At 46.2% G+C, this 16,455-nt stretch overlaps 1 protein-coding gene across 4 annotated transcripts in view; it reads right to left on the bottom strand.

Moving 5' to 3' along the window:
- The window catches only part of CPSF6 (cleavage and polyadenylation specific factor 6), a 389,871-nt gene that overhangs the window by 39,146 nt on the left and 334,270 nt on the right, over positions 1-16,455 (bottom strand). For all 4 annotated transcript variants that reach the window (XM_085653879.1, XM_085653881.1, XM_085653878.1 and 1 more), the window contains one exon: positions 4,067-4,261. In XM_085653879.1, the coding sequence (XP_085510005.1) occupies positions 4,072-4,261 (190 nt within the window). In that variant the 3' untranslated portion in view covers positions 4,067-4,071. The remainder of the gene's footprint in view (positions 1-4,066; positions 4,262-16,455) is intronic.

Below are 16,455 nucleotides of genomic sequence, written 5' to 3'. Positions count from 1 at the left end.
AAGACACACTAACTTGCTTGAGGCCCCTTTTATAAGAAACTGAATGAGTTCTGGTATCATTAGTGTGGGCAGAGAGGTACAGTAGAGAGGGGCAAGAGGTCTTGGTTGCTTCCAAGTGGTTGACTACAGAAGACAACTGAGAAAAAAAGTCTCCTGCAAGGAATGCATGGGGTGGAGACTATGCCCGTTCTACTTCTGAGGGGCTGAGGTCTGGACACTTTATAGCTCTTCCCTATGTAGTACTCCAGACTGAGGTTATTTAGGGGAGGACTGTTTTGAGGGTGGTCAGACATTCATTCACCTTTTGCTAGTGAGCTGAACATATGAGACTTGCATCTCTTCTGCCGTATCAGCGGCACCCTGGTTATTAAGGGGTGGCGGGAGAAAGGATGCCAGCTTCTTAGTGATGTGTACCCTGAGTAGACCTTCCTTACGTTCCATAGAAGCGCAGGATGCCTTCAGGATTGGCCCGGGGCAATTTTTGCAGTACACTAAACTGGCTAGCACAGCGCGGAAAATTTGGACAGACTTCCCCAATACTCCACCCACATCAAACGCATTGGATGGTGTCCTTCGCTATGATGAGGGCCGACATTTAGTCATACTGGTGTACAAAGCCACAGAGCTTGATAGACCTAAACCTATATGCAAGTCTAGACACGCCTGTGATGCTGATTTGGATGTCTCAATCACTGACAAAGAATGGTGGTTGCAACTGAATTAGTCCGGAGTGTCAGGAAATGCCAGAATCATATTAATTCACTTACATTTTTTACATTGCACATATTTAGTGCCAGCAACACTGAGTAAGATGTATCCATCTTGGCCTGCAGTTTGCCCACAATGATGGGCGGGGGCTGAGTATGGAGCCGCCTTCTTGCACATGGCATGAAATTACCCAGGAGGCATAATATTAAGGTATGCACAAAAATACAAGGAGCAAGAAAATGCAATGTATATTTTTACACCTGGCAATGGTGCTGGCCAATGCCATTAGCTATAGGCTGGATGGGTGGCCGTCACCTCAACATCAAGCTGTGGATTAGAGATGGCTTAATGGAGCAAACTGCAAGCCAAATTTCCCCAAGTGTTCTGGTCTATTTGATTCTCTAGGGATCAAATACAGAATCTTGGACATTTAAAGGCATATAGAAGTGTAGCGGAAGATCAATTTGGAAGGAAGTCATAAGAGGTGGGTCAAGTACACCAACAAAAGGTTTTGATGTAAGAGGTTGCCTCTTATTTATTAGAAACAGCCTGCAAAGCAATCTCTTGTACGACAACAGGAGCATTCAATATTGAAGCTATGAGCAACATCCTTTGTCTGGATTGTCTGAGTTTGATTGCGACTTCGGCAAGAGAGAAAAGCATAGCTAAAAGCACCTGAGAAACAAATTAAAATGACAAACGCAAGGGAGCTTGATTCGGGAAATCAGGCTGTGCAGTCTTGGCATTTTGTGTTTAATTCTGTAACAAAGTGTAATATTTCGTTCTATAATCTGCTTCCTTGAAATATCAGTTGACCAGCATGAGTATTTAATGAAGTCATGTTCATCACAACAATGTGTTGATTGGGTAATTTTTCTGGATGACTATAACAATGTTTGAAGAGATGTCTCTGGAGGTAAACATTCCTGTTTGGGAACTCTTTTTCTGGCACCAACCCCCCCCCAAAAAAGCAGAGAGACAGGGCTGCCAAAGTTACAATGCATTACATTTGCCATGCCCTCTGGTACCACTGGTCTTGGAGGCATTCCTGAATAGTCCTCACTTTCTGCCACATGAGGTCGAAGGGACAAAAATGGGTATGGCACTAGGATGTTTTTTCCTCACGGCAAAGTCGTATCTGAAGTTAACTACATATTCACATAAAGATGCATTTTGAGATCATTTTGCCTTCTCTTAGGTACAAATTCCTCTGACTGATTTGTATATTGCTGTAGTGTATCTGGACTCAAGATTCTTAATTTTAGTAGAACGTCTGGTATAATCTTGGGTGTTGTAAATCAGCTTTCTGGAGCCAACTATCCAAGTACAGCTAAAACTTTCTCTTGACGTGGGCAGCATTCACTGTGCTGCATTTAGAAATGACATGGGGATGACTTGAGGCATTACACAAATAGTGCTGCATATTCAGGTTAATCTGCCACTTGCTTGGAATGTTTGCTTCCACTGGGGTTTATAATGATGGCATGGTATTTACTGGATACTTTTCAAGTGCCAAAGTTCACCAACTTAATGTGGGATGGTAATTTGATCTTTCCTACGACAGGTTCTTCTTTAGTTTTGTCAACAAGGAAGTGCTGTGCTTCTATGGTAGAAGTGTTCACCTCTGACGTGACCGCCCTCTGGTGTTCTGCATCGTCTCCTTGGTGTTACACTTTCGTTTGGGGTTGTAAAATCTTGGGGGTCAGGCTCTCTTCTGGTGTGTAACCAGCATCTAGGTTAATGGCTTCCTAGCTAATTTGTATGCATTACTTATTCCCACCACAGACTCACATTACCAGTAGGGTGAATGGAGGTCACCGGTCCATTCTTTTTAGTCAGAGTTGGTTTCCTCTGCCTTATGTGAAACTCAGTCATCTCCTCTTTTCTGAGTGGTCCATTTCCCATGACAACAGGAGCAGACGCTGGGTTGTGCCTGAGCTCAATATACATAACAAGTGACAGTCCAAACAAGCTAGACTGGAGAGACTGAGATCAGATGTCTACAAAATCTACATATGAGAACAACAGGATTCACACTCATTATTGAAGGAGCCAAAAAACATGGACCCTCTAGTTGGCTCTGGCTTCCGGCCTGGACCAGCAGAGATTCAAATTCTGGCAACACTTGAGAGCTTGCATCACCCAACTCATTCCGTGCCAGAAGGGTTACAATTAGGCTCAAACTCACCTTAGGTGTTGAGACTATCAGTTATTTGTTTATTTTTTAGATTTAGCTGGACTTTTTAATGATTCGCAAAGTATTTTTCTTTTTCTCAATTAACGTGACATTCGAATCAGGACTTAATTGAGTTATAATGTGTTGGAAATGTTTAACTCTGTTCACTTCTATAAGTAAGCATTAAGTGTTCAACTTCTATTCTGGGACATTTAAGTGCACACTAACAACTTGGCAATCCTCTTGGAGAACATGACACAGGATATGATCCTGTAACCTCTTACTCTCCCTTGAGCCTAGCTAGTTTTTAAATCTACATAATAATACATTTTAAGACAGAATTATCTTTGTTTTTTTATTTAAGAAGAAAATTGCTCTATCAAATATTTCAAGATCCGACAGTCTGAGACAGTTCATAAATGACACTATTACTCCAATTGTAAACGCTATTCATAGTCCAATGGCAGCAGCTTCAGAAAAGCCAAAAGTGTAAACAGTAGCAATACTGTACAATAGATGTGAAAATCTTACAAGGAAGTAGTTACTCGCAGAACATTATCAAGCACGGTTTCAGTGCCAAGGTGGATTCAAATCATTGCATAGAGGCACATCTGTCCAGCAAGGAGACCATCTCAAAACAGTACCATATTCTATTGCCATACTATCAAAACCAAACACTAGATTTCCAAGGAAAAGGTCACTAATGGACCCGCCCTCTACTTTCCAACCATCCATCCATTCAGGCATACGCCTTCCAACCCAAACAAAGAGTATGGAAGTCATGCTCAGATTTCAAATGACCCAACAAATTAGACCCTTTCCTTAATTTGGTTCCCATTAAAAATCCCTCAAGACACTTTTGATGTAACCCCTCAGCTTTCACATAGTTCAATAACAGACTCATCTATAAAATAAAGAGGACTTTAGAAACCAATGGCTCTACTAGCATTTCGTTATGTGCTTAATCACAATTCCAACCAGGAACAGAAAATTATGCAAAAACTGTAAATCTATAAAACATTACCAAATGATTACCTGCAATACTTACCACAGACATCTGTAGATTGTGTGTGGTGGCAATACCATAACCATGGACTTGCAGTATTTGCTGAGGAATTGATAAAACTAAAGTAGTTAATGTTAACAAGACAAGAAGCTTGAGAGAAATCCTTAGCTACCCACCTATGTTAACGGTGCCGATATTCTCTTTCTCGGTCCCGCTCTCTGTCCCTATCTCTTTCTCGATCCCGGTGCCGCTCACGTTCTCGGCTTCTCTCACGGTAATAGTCTTCATGACGATCTCGACTTCTGGATTTGTGACGTCTGCTCTTCTCTCTTGATCTGCTGTGGTCCCTTTCTCTTGATCTTTCACGCCTCCTAAATGAGATCAGAAAATAATTATTCTTAACTAAACCAATCAAATGATACAAAGCCGAACACTTGAAAATATGTTGTGGCTTGTATGAGAAGCCAATGCAACAGCTTAAAAGAGAGAACTCAGACCAATTTGTTTGTATCAAAAACATTAGTTATTTTTATCTCTAGAACAAAGCCAAGGCTGGTGCAGGTAAGTGGAATAATACTTTGCACAAATCTTAAGCAGTGTTTTACAGTTGAATGCAGGTTATAATGCAGTTGGTTGAATTACAGGTAAGTCAACAGTTCGGAATTACAGTTTTGTTACTTTACAGATTACTATGTGCCTTACTTTCTAGATTACTTTTTAAGTTACTTTTGCTAATCAGTGTGATATGCCTAGGCATCACACAGACATTTCCTAGACAAAAGGTAAGCAATTCACTTTAGTACATTAACAGTTTTTCAGTGTTTCATACAAACCAACTCCACACTTAGAAGAATTTTCATGGAAAAGCAGTCAATGCAATCTTATGGAAGGAGACTAAGTCAACGGTTTGCAGGTAAGTACTTATTTGTGGGATTTGATATTCTGGGGTTAGAACCAGGGTTCCCCCCACGGTCTACGATGCACTCTCGGAACACCGTCAGCGGCACTAGGGCGGCCGGGTGTAGAGTGATGAGGCCCAATGTTATCCAATGGGTATAGGGGGCCTCTGATTAGTGGCTGCTCACGAGCAGGCCATATTGTTGTGGGAGCAAAGCTCCTGGTGTTCGGCTCAGGGCAAAGGGGATCCAGTTTAGCACAAAAGGTGCACCCACAGCGGCGGCCGGGTGCTGTTTTAGCGTTGGGTGCTATGTTGTTTTCAATGGGAGTTGCCGGTTTTGGTTTTTGGCTGCAGGCTTGGTCCAGTAAGACTTTCAGGAGGAACCAATAGCTGGGCAGGTAAGATGGAGGGCTCGGGGATATAGGTGCACCTCGGGTTCTCTTCTCCAGGGCGCAGGGCAGCTGGATGCGGAGGGGGTGAGGGGGTCTGTAGAGGTCAGATTTCACCTTACCGGGCCACTCGCGGTTGCGGAGGGGTCTCCATTAAGAGGCTGCTGGCGACGTCGGGGAGACCTGGAGGGGTCAACCAACAGTGGACTCGGGCTCTGGAGCGCTGGGGGACCTCGATGGGACCAGTGGGCTACTCAGGCCGTAGGCATCGGGAGCAGTGGTGGTTCCAGGTGTTGGGTTTCTTGGTCCTCAGCAGGCTCAGAGTCTGTTTTGGGAGTTTCTTTTGAACAGAGCTGCTGTTTACAGGAGATCCGGTCTTTGTTGAAGGCAGTCAGTCCTCTCAGGGGTTCTGGAGGTCGCTGGCTGCAGGACAAGATGACTTTTGGTGCAGGGTCTCCGGAAGCTGCAGACGGGCCGGTAGGGCTGGGGCCACGTCAGTTCTTCTATGTAGTCTTCTCTGCTGGGCGTCTTCTTTCGTCCTTCATAGGTTGCGTCAATCTAGCTGCTGGTTCAAGGCTGGATCCCTAAATACTGTACTTAGAGGGCGTTTTAGGGGTCTCGAGGTCAGTAGCTAATGGGCTACAGGCCTTAGGATGACTACACTCTTGTTGTGCTCACCCCACATGGGGGAGTGGATACAATCCCTAATCCTGATTGGAGAGTGCCTGCCATCTGAAAGATGGCGGGCACTGAAGAGTGGGCTTCACCTTTTCACCTTGCCTGGCCCATCTGAGGGATGGGGTTGGCAGAGGTGGGCACACCTTCTGGGGCTTTGCAAATTTTTTCCGCCGGAAAGGAGGGGATACAGGAAGGGGGCCTGCTGCTGTGAGCAGGAGATGCTGGGGGTCGCTTTACAAAGGTGTCAAGGCCTTTGAAGCTCCACTGCCACAGCTGGCTCTTCATGGCCTGGGGAAGGTGTGACCACCTCCACCCAGGAAAGGCTTTGTTTCTGGGCTCTGGGAGCGAAGGCTCCCACCCCAGGGGTCCAGAAACATGTCTCGTGGAGGAAGGCTGGAACCCACCAGAGGCTGGTCGTTTTTCATAAGCATCTCTAAGATGCCCTTTGAGTGCATTTTTCCAAAAATCCCACACTGGCATCAGTGTGGGTTTAATCTGCTGAGGAGTTCGATACCAAATTTCAGAGTTTTCAGTAAAGCCATTACGGTGCTGTGGCGGTCTGTAGAAAGCTGGCTCTGTATATACTATACTAAAATGAGGTATAGTGTGCACAGAGTCCAGTGGAATCCCAAAGGTAGTCAGAGGCGAAAGTAGATAGTACCTTACTCTCTATTTGTGGATGTGTGGGCAAACAGTAAGGCTTTATCAAACGGTAGTGTTAAGCAAATGATGTCACACACTAAAACTGAACTCCGGCCAATTTCTTAGTATCAAAAATATTATTTTGTTATATTTGTTTCCTAGAACCAAGCTAGCCTGATACAGGTAAGTGTAAATTGTACTTTTCAAGGCAGGTTGAACAATGTAAGCAAGTTGAACGAAAATGTCTTTGTAACAGGTTTGTAAATCTTTTCAATACAGTGGAAATTACTGTTGGATTACTTTAGATATTACTTTATGGGTTACTTTTTCTACTCGATGAGCTATGTCTAGATATCACACTGGAACATCTAGAGAAAAGGTAAGTAAAGCAGTTTTTAGTTATTTGCAGTTTTTCAAGCCCTCCTAAAAAAACAACTCCAAACTTAGAACAATTTTCAAGGTAAAACAGTCAATGTATTCCTATGGAAAAAGGATTATGTTACTTACCCAGTAAGCATCTGTTCTTGGCATGTAGAGCTGTAGAGTCACATGCTTTGCATACTCCTGCCATCTAGTGTTGGGTCAGAATGTTTCAAGTTGTTTTTCTTCAAAGTTGTCTTTTCAGTCACGAGGTAGGTGACTCTTCCTGTCGGTGATAGTGTGCATGGGCATCGACTGCATTGTTAGATTGTTTTCCCACAGAGGGAGTGAAAGGAGTTAGTAAGTAAAGGATAGAGATGTCCATGCGTATGTATATAGATTAAAAGAGAACTGCAACAAGTACAAGTAAAGGCGGGTGGGCGTATGTGAATCTACAGCTGTACATGCCAAGAACGGATGCTTACTGGATAAGTAACATTATCCGTTCAAGGCATGTGAGCTGTAGATCACATGCTTTGCATAGATTATAAAGCAGTATTCACCCAAAGCAGTGGCTAACCTGTAGCTGTTCAAGTTGTCTGAAACAGTGTTCTAAGTACTGCCTGGCCTACATTAGCTTGTTGCCTTGCTGGCACATCTACACAATAATGTTTGGTGAATGTGTGCGGTGTAGACCATGTTGCAGCTTTACAAATGTCAACTATGGGGATGTTCCCTAAGAAAGCCATAGTAGCCCTATTTAGCAAGTGGAATGCACTCTAGGGGGTATTGTTAATGCTCTCTTTGCTTTTGCATAACAAATGTGAATGCATTTAACAATCCATCTGGCAATACCAAACTTGGATATGGGTTTGCCCTTTGGTGGTGGTGCAAAAGCAACGAAAAGTTGTTTAGTCTTATGAAATGATTTTGCTCTTTCAATGTAATATAAAGGGCTCTTCTGAAATCTAAGGTATGTAGAGCTCGTTCTGCTACAGAATCAGGTTGAGGAAAGAATACCAGTAATTCAACTGACTGATTCATATGAAAGGCAGATACTACCTCAGGTAGAAATTTGGGGTTAGTACGAAGAATCACTTTGTCTCTGTGAAGTTGGAAAAAAGGTTCTACTATAGTTAATGCCTGTAGTTCATCCACTCTCCTCAATGAAGTGATTGCAATGAGGAAAGCAGTTTTCCAGGAGAGAAACTGTGGGTTACATTTATGCATGGGTTCAAAAGGTGGGCCCATTAATCTTGTGAGGACTATGTTAAGTTTCCACACTGAAGCAGGCGGAAGTCTTGGTGGTATAACTCTTTTGAGTCCTTCCATGAAAGGTTTGATTACTGGCACTCTGAAAGCGATAAGTGTTGCCTATTTTGTAGATAAGCAGCTACTGCAGCAAGATGTATCCGGAAAGAAGTGTAAGCTAATCCTGACTGCTGCAAGTGCAACAGGTAACAAATTAGATTTTGTATTGAAGCATCAAGAGGATGGATGTCGTTATTGCAATAGATAAAACGTTTCCATTTGGCTGATTAACAGGCTCTTGTAGTAGGCCTTCTGGCCTCTCTGATGTTCATACAGTTTGGTGGGAGATTTAGATAACCAAACTGACTTCAGGAGCCAGATCGCGAGGTTCCGTTGTTTGGGATCTGGGTGTCTGATTCCTCCATGGCTCTGTGTGTGGAGACTGGATGTGAGGTGCAGCTTCTGATGTGGAACTAATGACCGCTCCAACAGAGTGGTGAACCACAATTGACAGGCCCATGTGGGGGCTACCAGATCAGTGTGAGGGATCTTTGAGTTTCTGAACCTCTAATGGAATGAGTGGGAGACACGTAAAAGCGTAGGCAAATATCTGACCAGTTCATCCATAGTGCATTGCCTTTGGAGAACAGGTGTGGGTACCTGGAGGCAACGTTTGGACATTTTGCTGTATGGCAAAAAGATCTATTTGAGGAACTGCCCAACTTTGAAAGTATGACAGGAGAACCGGAGGGTGAAGTTCCCATTCGTGTATTTGCTGTCTCTGTCTGCAGAGATCGGCAATCTGATTGTTCACTCCTGGGAGGTGTTTGTAAGTAAGTGGGTTTCTGTTGCAGCAACCCTCCGCCCCCCACACACTTTTTGCCTGATAACTGATGCACTTTTCCTTGTTGTGCCCTGGACCCCTGCCAATCAGGTGCTCAGGGCCTGTGTTTCTTCCCTAAAAACTGCCTAACAGTCAAAACCCAATTGGCACTCTGGTCACATGTCAGCCCCATGTAAATGGTACCCTACGTACCCAGGATCTTGTGACCAGAGAAGGCCCCTAAGGGCAGCAGCACTTATTGTGTCACCCTTAGAGGCCCTGTACCCTGATACACACACACTGCCTTTGCAGGCTGAGTGTCTTGGTGCAGAACAAAACAGACTCGACATGGCACACATCCCTGTGTGCCATGCCCACAACACACACTGCCCTGGTGTTGAATTTTCTTCCATAGGGAATCATTGACTGTTTTCTTTGAAATATTTTTTAAGTGTCAACTTTTAAAATAGCTAAATATTGTTTAAAAATCATTACAGTAATTAAGTCGACTTTCATCACTTGATTCTGAGTACTGGCTCAGGACTGAATCTAGGATCCAGTCCTGGAATTCCAAAAGTAATCTAAAAAGTAATCTGTTGCAAATAACTTGAATTTACCATTGAGCTCAATGCATTGTTGTGTTTAAAAATAGAGTTGCCTACTGCAACCACTTGTAACTGTTTACAAAAGTCAATTGCATATTGCAAAAATATTTATATGAAACATCTCATTCTGAGAAAGTATATTTTAAATCCAAGTGTTGTTTCTAAAATAAAACAAGCATATATTTTTATATATAAACCATTGGCCTAGAGTTCAGTTATTGAGTGTGTGAGACCATTTGCTGGCTGAGTGTGCAACAAATGCTTTACACTGTCCTCTGATACTGCCTTACTGCTAGACCAAGCTACCACTTTCGAGAGTAAGGTTATATCTAACTTTAACCTCTGTCAAACCCTGGGGGACTGTGGACTCTGTACACCCTGTACCTATTAAGGAACAGTATATACAGAGCCACTTTCTCACATGTGGCAGCCTAGGCAGCCCCTCAGATCAGACGTGGATTGTAGGTTAGGTTCAAGGGGCATCTCTAAGATGCCCTCTAATGTCGTGCATTGTACAGTAAATCCTGCACTGGCATCAGTGCGGGTTAAATGTGCTGAGGAGTTTGATACCAAACTCCTCAGTCTTCAGTGAAGCCATCATGGTGCTGTGGAGTTTGTGTTGACTATCTCCCAGCACCATATACTCTTTAATGGCAGCACTGCACTTACAGTGCCCAGGAATGGACCTGGGAACTGTAGGGCATAGGGCTCATGCTCCTGTGCCCACACCACTGGCATAGGGCACCCAGCTAGAGGGTGGCTGATGTATGCCAGGGCAGTGTATGTTGTGGGCATGGCACACAGGGATGGGTGCCATGCCGACTCTGTTTTGTCTTGTACCCAGTGTAAGAAAGTGGCTCTGTATATACTGTTCCTTAATAGGTACAGGGTGCACAGAGTCCACAGACCCCAAGGGGTTAACAGAGGTTAGTTAGATATAACCTTACTCTCCAAAGTGGTAGCCTAGTCGAGCAGTAAGGCAGTATTAGAGGACAGTGTAAAGCATTTGTTGTACACACTCAGTCAGCAAATAGTTCCACACACTCAATAACTGAACTCTAGGCCAATGGTTTGTATATAAAAAATATATGCTTGTTTTATTTTAGAACCAACACTTGGAATTAAAATATACTTTCTCGACAGGAGATGTTTCATAAGAATACTTTTGTATATGCAATAGACTTTGTAGTAAACAGTTACAAGTAGTTGCAGTAGGCAACTCTATTTCTAAACACAATACATTGAGCTCAATGATAAATTCCAGTTATATGCAACAGATTACTTTTTAGATTACTTTTGTAATTCCAGACCTGGATCCTAGATCCAGTCCTGGGTCAGTTCTCAGAATCAGCTGTTGAAAGTCGACTTTGGTACTGTAATGATTTTTAACTAATATTTAGCTATTTCAAAAGTTAGCACTTAGAAAATATTTCAGAGCAAACAATCAATGATTCCCTATGGAAGAAAATGTAGGTTACAGGTACAGTAGGTTATCGTTACTTTTGTAATCCAGTACTGGGTGCCTAGACTTAGTACTGGGACCTTTATCCAAAACAGGTAAGTAATTACATTTTCAGATGTTATACGATTTTTGAAGAATATTTAGAAATTGCAGAAATCAACACTTAGAAGAAATTTCACAGAAAAACAGTCAATGGTTTCCTATGGAAGAAAAAGGAGTTAGAGGTACGTATAGTTGTGGGTACTTTTCAGAGTCAGTGCTGGGCACCAAGATCCAGCACTGGGAGCTCACCTAAGAGCAGGTGAGTAAATTTGTTTTTGATACTCGGCTGATTTTTGGTGAATATTTTGAGTTTTGAAAAGTCCAAACTTAGAAGAATTTCCAAGAAAAAGCCAGTCAATGTTACCCTATGAGGAAAATGAAGTTAGCGGTTTAAGGGTAAGTACTTGACTGGCAGAGTTGAAGTTCTGGGCATAGACTCAGGGGTCCCCCAGTGTCAGGTAGGTACAGTCAGTTCACCCTCTGCGGTTTCAGGACGGCCCGGTGCAGAGAGAGTTAGGCCCAATGTTATCCTATGAGGGATAGGGGGGCCTGGGTTGGTGGCTGCTGTCGGGCAAGCCACGCGGCTGTGGGAGCTGGGCTCCTGGTCACTTACTCAGGGCAAGTGGGGAAGTAGGTAGGTGTAGAGTTTTCACTGCCAGGGCCACTCGGGCTGCTGGGTGCAGAGTGCTTTTGAGCCTTCGGGCGCTCAATTGATTTCAATGGGAAATCTCCGGTTTAGAAAAAGACTGCAAGCTCGGGGATGAGGACTCTTCAGGTGCCACCACCACTTCGAGAGGTAAGTTGGGTAGTTGGAGGATAGGTAGGTACCCCGGGATTGGGCACAGGGGGCCGCGGGGCGCTGCGTGCAGGGGTGCCTTTTGGTGTTGGGAAATCTTACCCTCTGTTGATCGCGGTAGGGGGGGCACCTTGTTCTGAGGCCGCAGGCTTCTTCAGGAGTGTAGAGTGAGGTCCTTGGATGGCGGACTCTGGGTCACAGTCGCCGTGGGGTCGTCCTCGTGGTCTTTATTCACTCCGGCACTGGCCAGGCTTGGCTGGTGCACAGTGTGCTGGGTTCGCGGTTCCAGGCTGCTGCCAGGGATTAGAGGTAGGTTTTGAGTAGAGCCTCTACTCATGGGAGTCCCAGGGGCTTAGAGCCAAAAGGTAGCCAGGTCCTCCGGGGTTAGTGAGGTTGCTGGCCACAAGAGATGCTGGGTTGGAGCAGGAACAGGTTCGAGGGTCGACAGGCCGGTAGGGCTGGGGCCAAAGCAGTTGGTGTCTTCCTCTTTTTAGCAGCTGCAGGGCAGATCTTCTTTATTCTTGCTCTTCGTAGTTTTGAATCTGGAATCTGGGGAAGGAAGGTTCAGGGTGCCCCTAAATACTAGATTTAGGGGCGTTACAGGTAGGTGAAGGGCAGGGACCAATGGGTCCCTGTCCTGGGGTGGGTACACCCCCTATCCTGCCTCTCTCCTGTGGGAGGGGGGCAGTAGCCTAGTCCTGATAGGGTAGGGCTCCCCATCTTCAAGATGGTGAGAGCCCGGAGATGTGCTTCACCTCGCCTCCCCCATCTGAGGGGTGGGGTTGGCAGGCTGGCACATCCCCTGTCCTTATTTGGGGTTTCCGGCCAAAGCTTCCCGCCAGAGTGGGGGGTTGCAGGGGCCTGGGGAAGCTCACAGAGGCGGCATGCCTTTGAAGCTTCCCCCTGCCCATCCTGGGGGAGGGGATTTAGCACCTCGCCCAGGATGTGCATTGTTGCAGGCCCAGAAGAGCTGGGGCTCTCCTACCCAGGGGTCCAGCAACATGTCTGCTGGGTGGCAGCCTGGGCAGCCTCAGAGCAGACGTGGATTTGTAGGTTAGGTTTAAGGGGGCACCTCTAAGATGCCCTCTGGGGTGCTGGGTACATTAAACCCACACTGATGCCAGTGTGGGATTTAATGTGCTGAGAAGTTTGATACCAAACTTCTCAGTCTTCAGTGTTGCCATTATGGTGCTGTGGAGCTCGTGTTTGACTAGCTCTCAGCACCATGTACTCTTAAATGGCAGCACTGCACTTACAGTGCTCAGGAATGGACCTGGGCACTATAGGGGCACAGGGCTACTGCTCCTGTGACCACACCATTGGCATAAGGCATGATGTATGCCATGGCAGTGTAGGTGATGGGCATGGCAGTGTAGGTGATGGGCATGGCACACAGGGATGTGTAAAAACCAAAGGAAATGATGGACGCAGTGTTGAACATTGCAAGCACTCACCCCCAGTCAACTGATCTGTTCTGCATTCTGTCCATCAATTGTTGTTTTTGCATTTGTCACCCCGAGTGGGAAGGGTATGCCCCGACGTGGGTCCCTTGCTGTCCATGCCACTGGAATCAAGCTATCCTGGCTGAAGAGGGGTGAAACAACAAAGCGGTCCTAGGATGCTTGTTTCCAGTCCAGGGAGGACCTGGCTTGGCAGTTCGGGCTGGACTGTTCCCATGAGGCACAGGGTCAAGACTGATTTGCATATGGCTGGGTTCAAACTGGAACAGCATGGTGAGCAAAAAAACGATGGATTTAGGCCCAGATCTCTGTACTGGGGTGAATGTATGACATTGTTCTGCATTCTGTCCATCAATTGTTGTTTTTACACAGGGATGTGTGTCATGTCGACTTTGTTTTTGTCTTGCACCCAAACACTCAGCCTGCAAAGGCAGTGTGTGTGTGTAAGGGTACATGGCCTCTAAGGGTGGCACAAGGAGTGCTGCAGCACTTAGAGGCCTTCCCTGGTCACAAGGCCCTGGGTACCTAGGGTACCATTTACCAGGGGCAGACATGTGGCCAGGGTTTACCAATTTGGGTTTGGTTTGTTTTAGGGAAGGAACATAGGCCCTGGGCACCTGATTGGCGGGCACCTGATTGGCAGGAGTCCAGTGGCAGGAGTCCAGGGCACACTCAGTGAAAGTACATTCAGCAATTCAGCAAAAAGTGGGGGCATACCATGCAAGAAAGATGGCACTTTCTCACACCACACAGCAGACATGTTGCTGGACCCCTGGGAAGGGAGCCATCCGCTCTCCTGGGCCCGCAAAAATGCACATCCTGGGCGAGGTACTAGGTCTCCTCCCCCAGGATGGGCAAGGGGAAGCTTCAAAGGCATGCCGCCTCTGTGAGCTTTTCCAGGCCACTTGCTGTACCCAGCAACTGGCCCCTACCGGTTCTCAACCCCCACTCTGGCGGGAAGACTGGCTGGAAACCCCAAGGAAGAACAGCGGGGTGTGCCAGCCTCTGCCAACCCCACCCCTCAGGTGGGTGAGGCGCGGTGAAGCACGTCCCCGGGCTCTCGCCATCTTGAAGATGGGGAGCCCTGCCCATTCAGGACTAGGCCACTGCCCCTCTCCCACAGGAGTGGCAGGATAGGGGGTGTACCCACCCCAGGGCAGGGACCCAGTGGTCCCTGCCCTATACCTACCTGTAACGCCCCCAAATGTAATATTTAGGGGCACCCTGAACCTTCCTTACGTACATTCCAGATTCTAAAACAGCAAAGAAGATCAAGAAGAAAGAAGACCTGCCGTGCAGCTGCTAAGAAGAGGAAGACACCAACTGCTTTGGCCCCAGCCCTACCGGCCTGTCGACCCTCGAACCTGCTCCTGCTAAATCCAGGCACCTCCTCTGGCCAGCAACCTCACAAACACCGGAGGACCTGGCTGCCTTGTGATTCTGAGCACCTGGGACTCCCACGAGCAGTGGCTCTGCTCAAAGCAAGTATCTAACCCCTAGCACCAGCCAGGAACCGCGAACCCTGCACACACTGCACCCGCCAAGCATGGCCTTTGCTGGAGTGGACAAAGACCACGAGGACGTCCCACCGTCGACTGTGACCCCGAATCCGGCACCCAAGGACCCACCACGACAAGCCTGACGCCTGCAGCCTCAGAACCAGGGACCCCCTCAACCGCGATCAACAGAGGGTAAGATTTCCCGACACCAAAAAGCACCCCTGCACTCGGCGCCCTGCGGCCCCCTGTGCCCGACTCCTGGGTACCTACCTATCCTCCAACTACCCAACTTACCTCTCGAAGTGGTGGGCACATCTGTAGAATCTTCGTCCCCGAGCTTGCAGCCTTTGTTCGTCCTTGAGCTTTTCCATTGCAATCCATTGAGCGCCCGAAGGCTCAAAAGCACCCTGCACCTAGTGGCCCTGGCCCGAGTGGCCCTGGCAGTGCAACTTCTACTCCTACCTACTTCCCCATTTGCCCTGAGCAAGTGACCAGGAGTCCAGCTCCCACAGCCGCGTGGCCTGCTAGTCAGCAGCCACCAACTAAGGGCCCCCAGCCTCCTATAGGATAACATTGGGCCTAGCCCACTCTGCACCCGGCTGCCCCTGTGCCGCTGAGGGTGTAACAACTGTACTTACTGGACCCTGGGAGACCCCAGAGTCTATGCCCAGAACCTTAACTCTGCCAGTCGAGTACTTACACAAAAGCCGATAACTCACTTTTCTTCCATAGGGTAACATTGACTGGTTTCTCTTGAAATTTATTCTAAGTGTGGAGTTTCTAAACTCTAAAATATTCACCTAAAATCAACCAAGTAACGAAAACGGAAATACTCACCTGCTATTAGGAGAGATCCCAGTGCTGGATCTTGGTGCCCAGCACTGACCCTGAAAAGTACTTCCGACCGTACTTACCACTAACTCCATTTTCTCCCATAGGAAACCATTGACAGTTTTTCTGTGAAATTTCTTCTTTTAAGTTTCGATTTTTGCAAACTACAAATATTCTTTAAAAATCGTACCAACTGTGAAAACGTAATTACTTACCTGTTTTAGATAGATAGATGTCCCAGTACTGAGCCTAGGAGCCCAGCACTGGATTACAAAAGTAACGAGAACATACTTCACCCGTAACTCGAATTTTCTTCCATGGGAAACCATTGTTTCTCTGTGAAATTTCTTCTAAGTGTCGATTTTGCAAACTTATAAATATTCCTTAAAAATCGCCTGTATAACCTACACACAGTTTCTCAACTGCTTACAGGTGGTACACTGGTGCTGGATCCAGGATCCAACACTGACCTGGAAAAAGTAACCATAACCCCACTTACCTGCTAAGTGAATTTCCTCCCATAGGATAACATTGGTAATTTGATCAGAAAAAGTTTCGAAGTGTCAACTTTTAAAATAGCAAAATATTGCTTAAAAAACACAACAGTAACTAAAAATGTACTCACTTGTTTCCAAGAACTGTACCAGGGCTGAATCTAGGATCCAGTCCTGCAGTTAGAAAAGTAATCCTGATCAATTGCATACAACTTAAAATTCCCATTGAGCTCAATGTAGTATTGTGTTTGAAATTGTGTTGCCTATACGGACGTGGCATCGGAGAAGATGGCGGCCGACTGAGGAGCTCGGTAGGGAACTCCCTGCTCCCGAAC

Source organism: Triturus cristatus, chromosome 4_1 (assembly GCF_964204655.1).
Source record: "Triturus cristatus chromosome 4_1, aTriCri1.1, whole genome shotgun sequence".
Lineage (NCBI taxonomy): Eukaryota > Metazoa > Chordata > Amphibia > Caudata > Salamandridae > Triturus > Triturus cristatus.
This window is presented reverse-complemented; position numbering and strand designations above follow the sequence as displayed.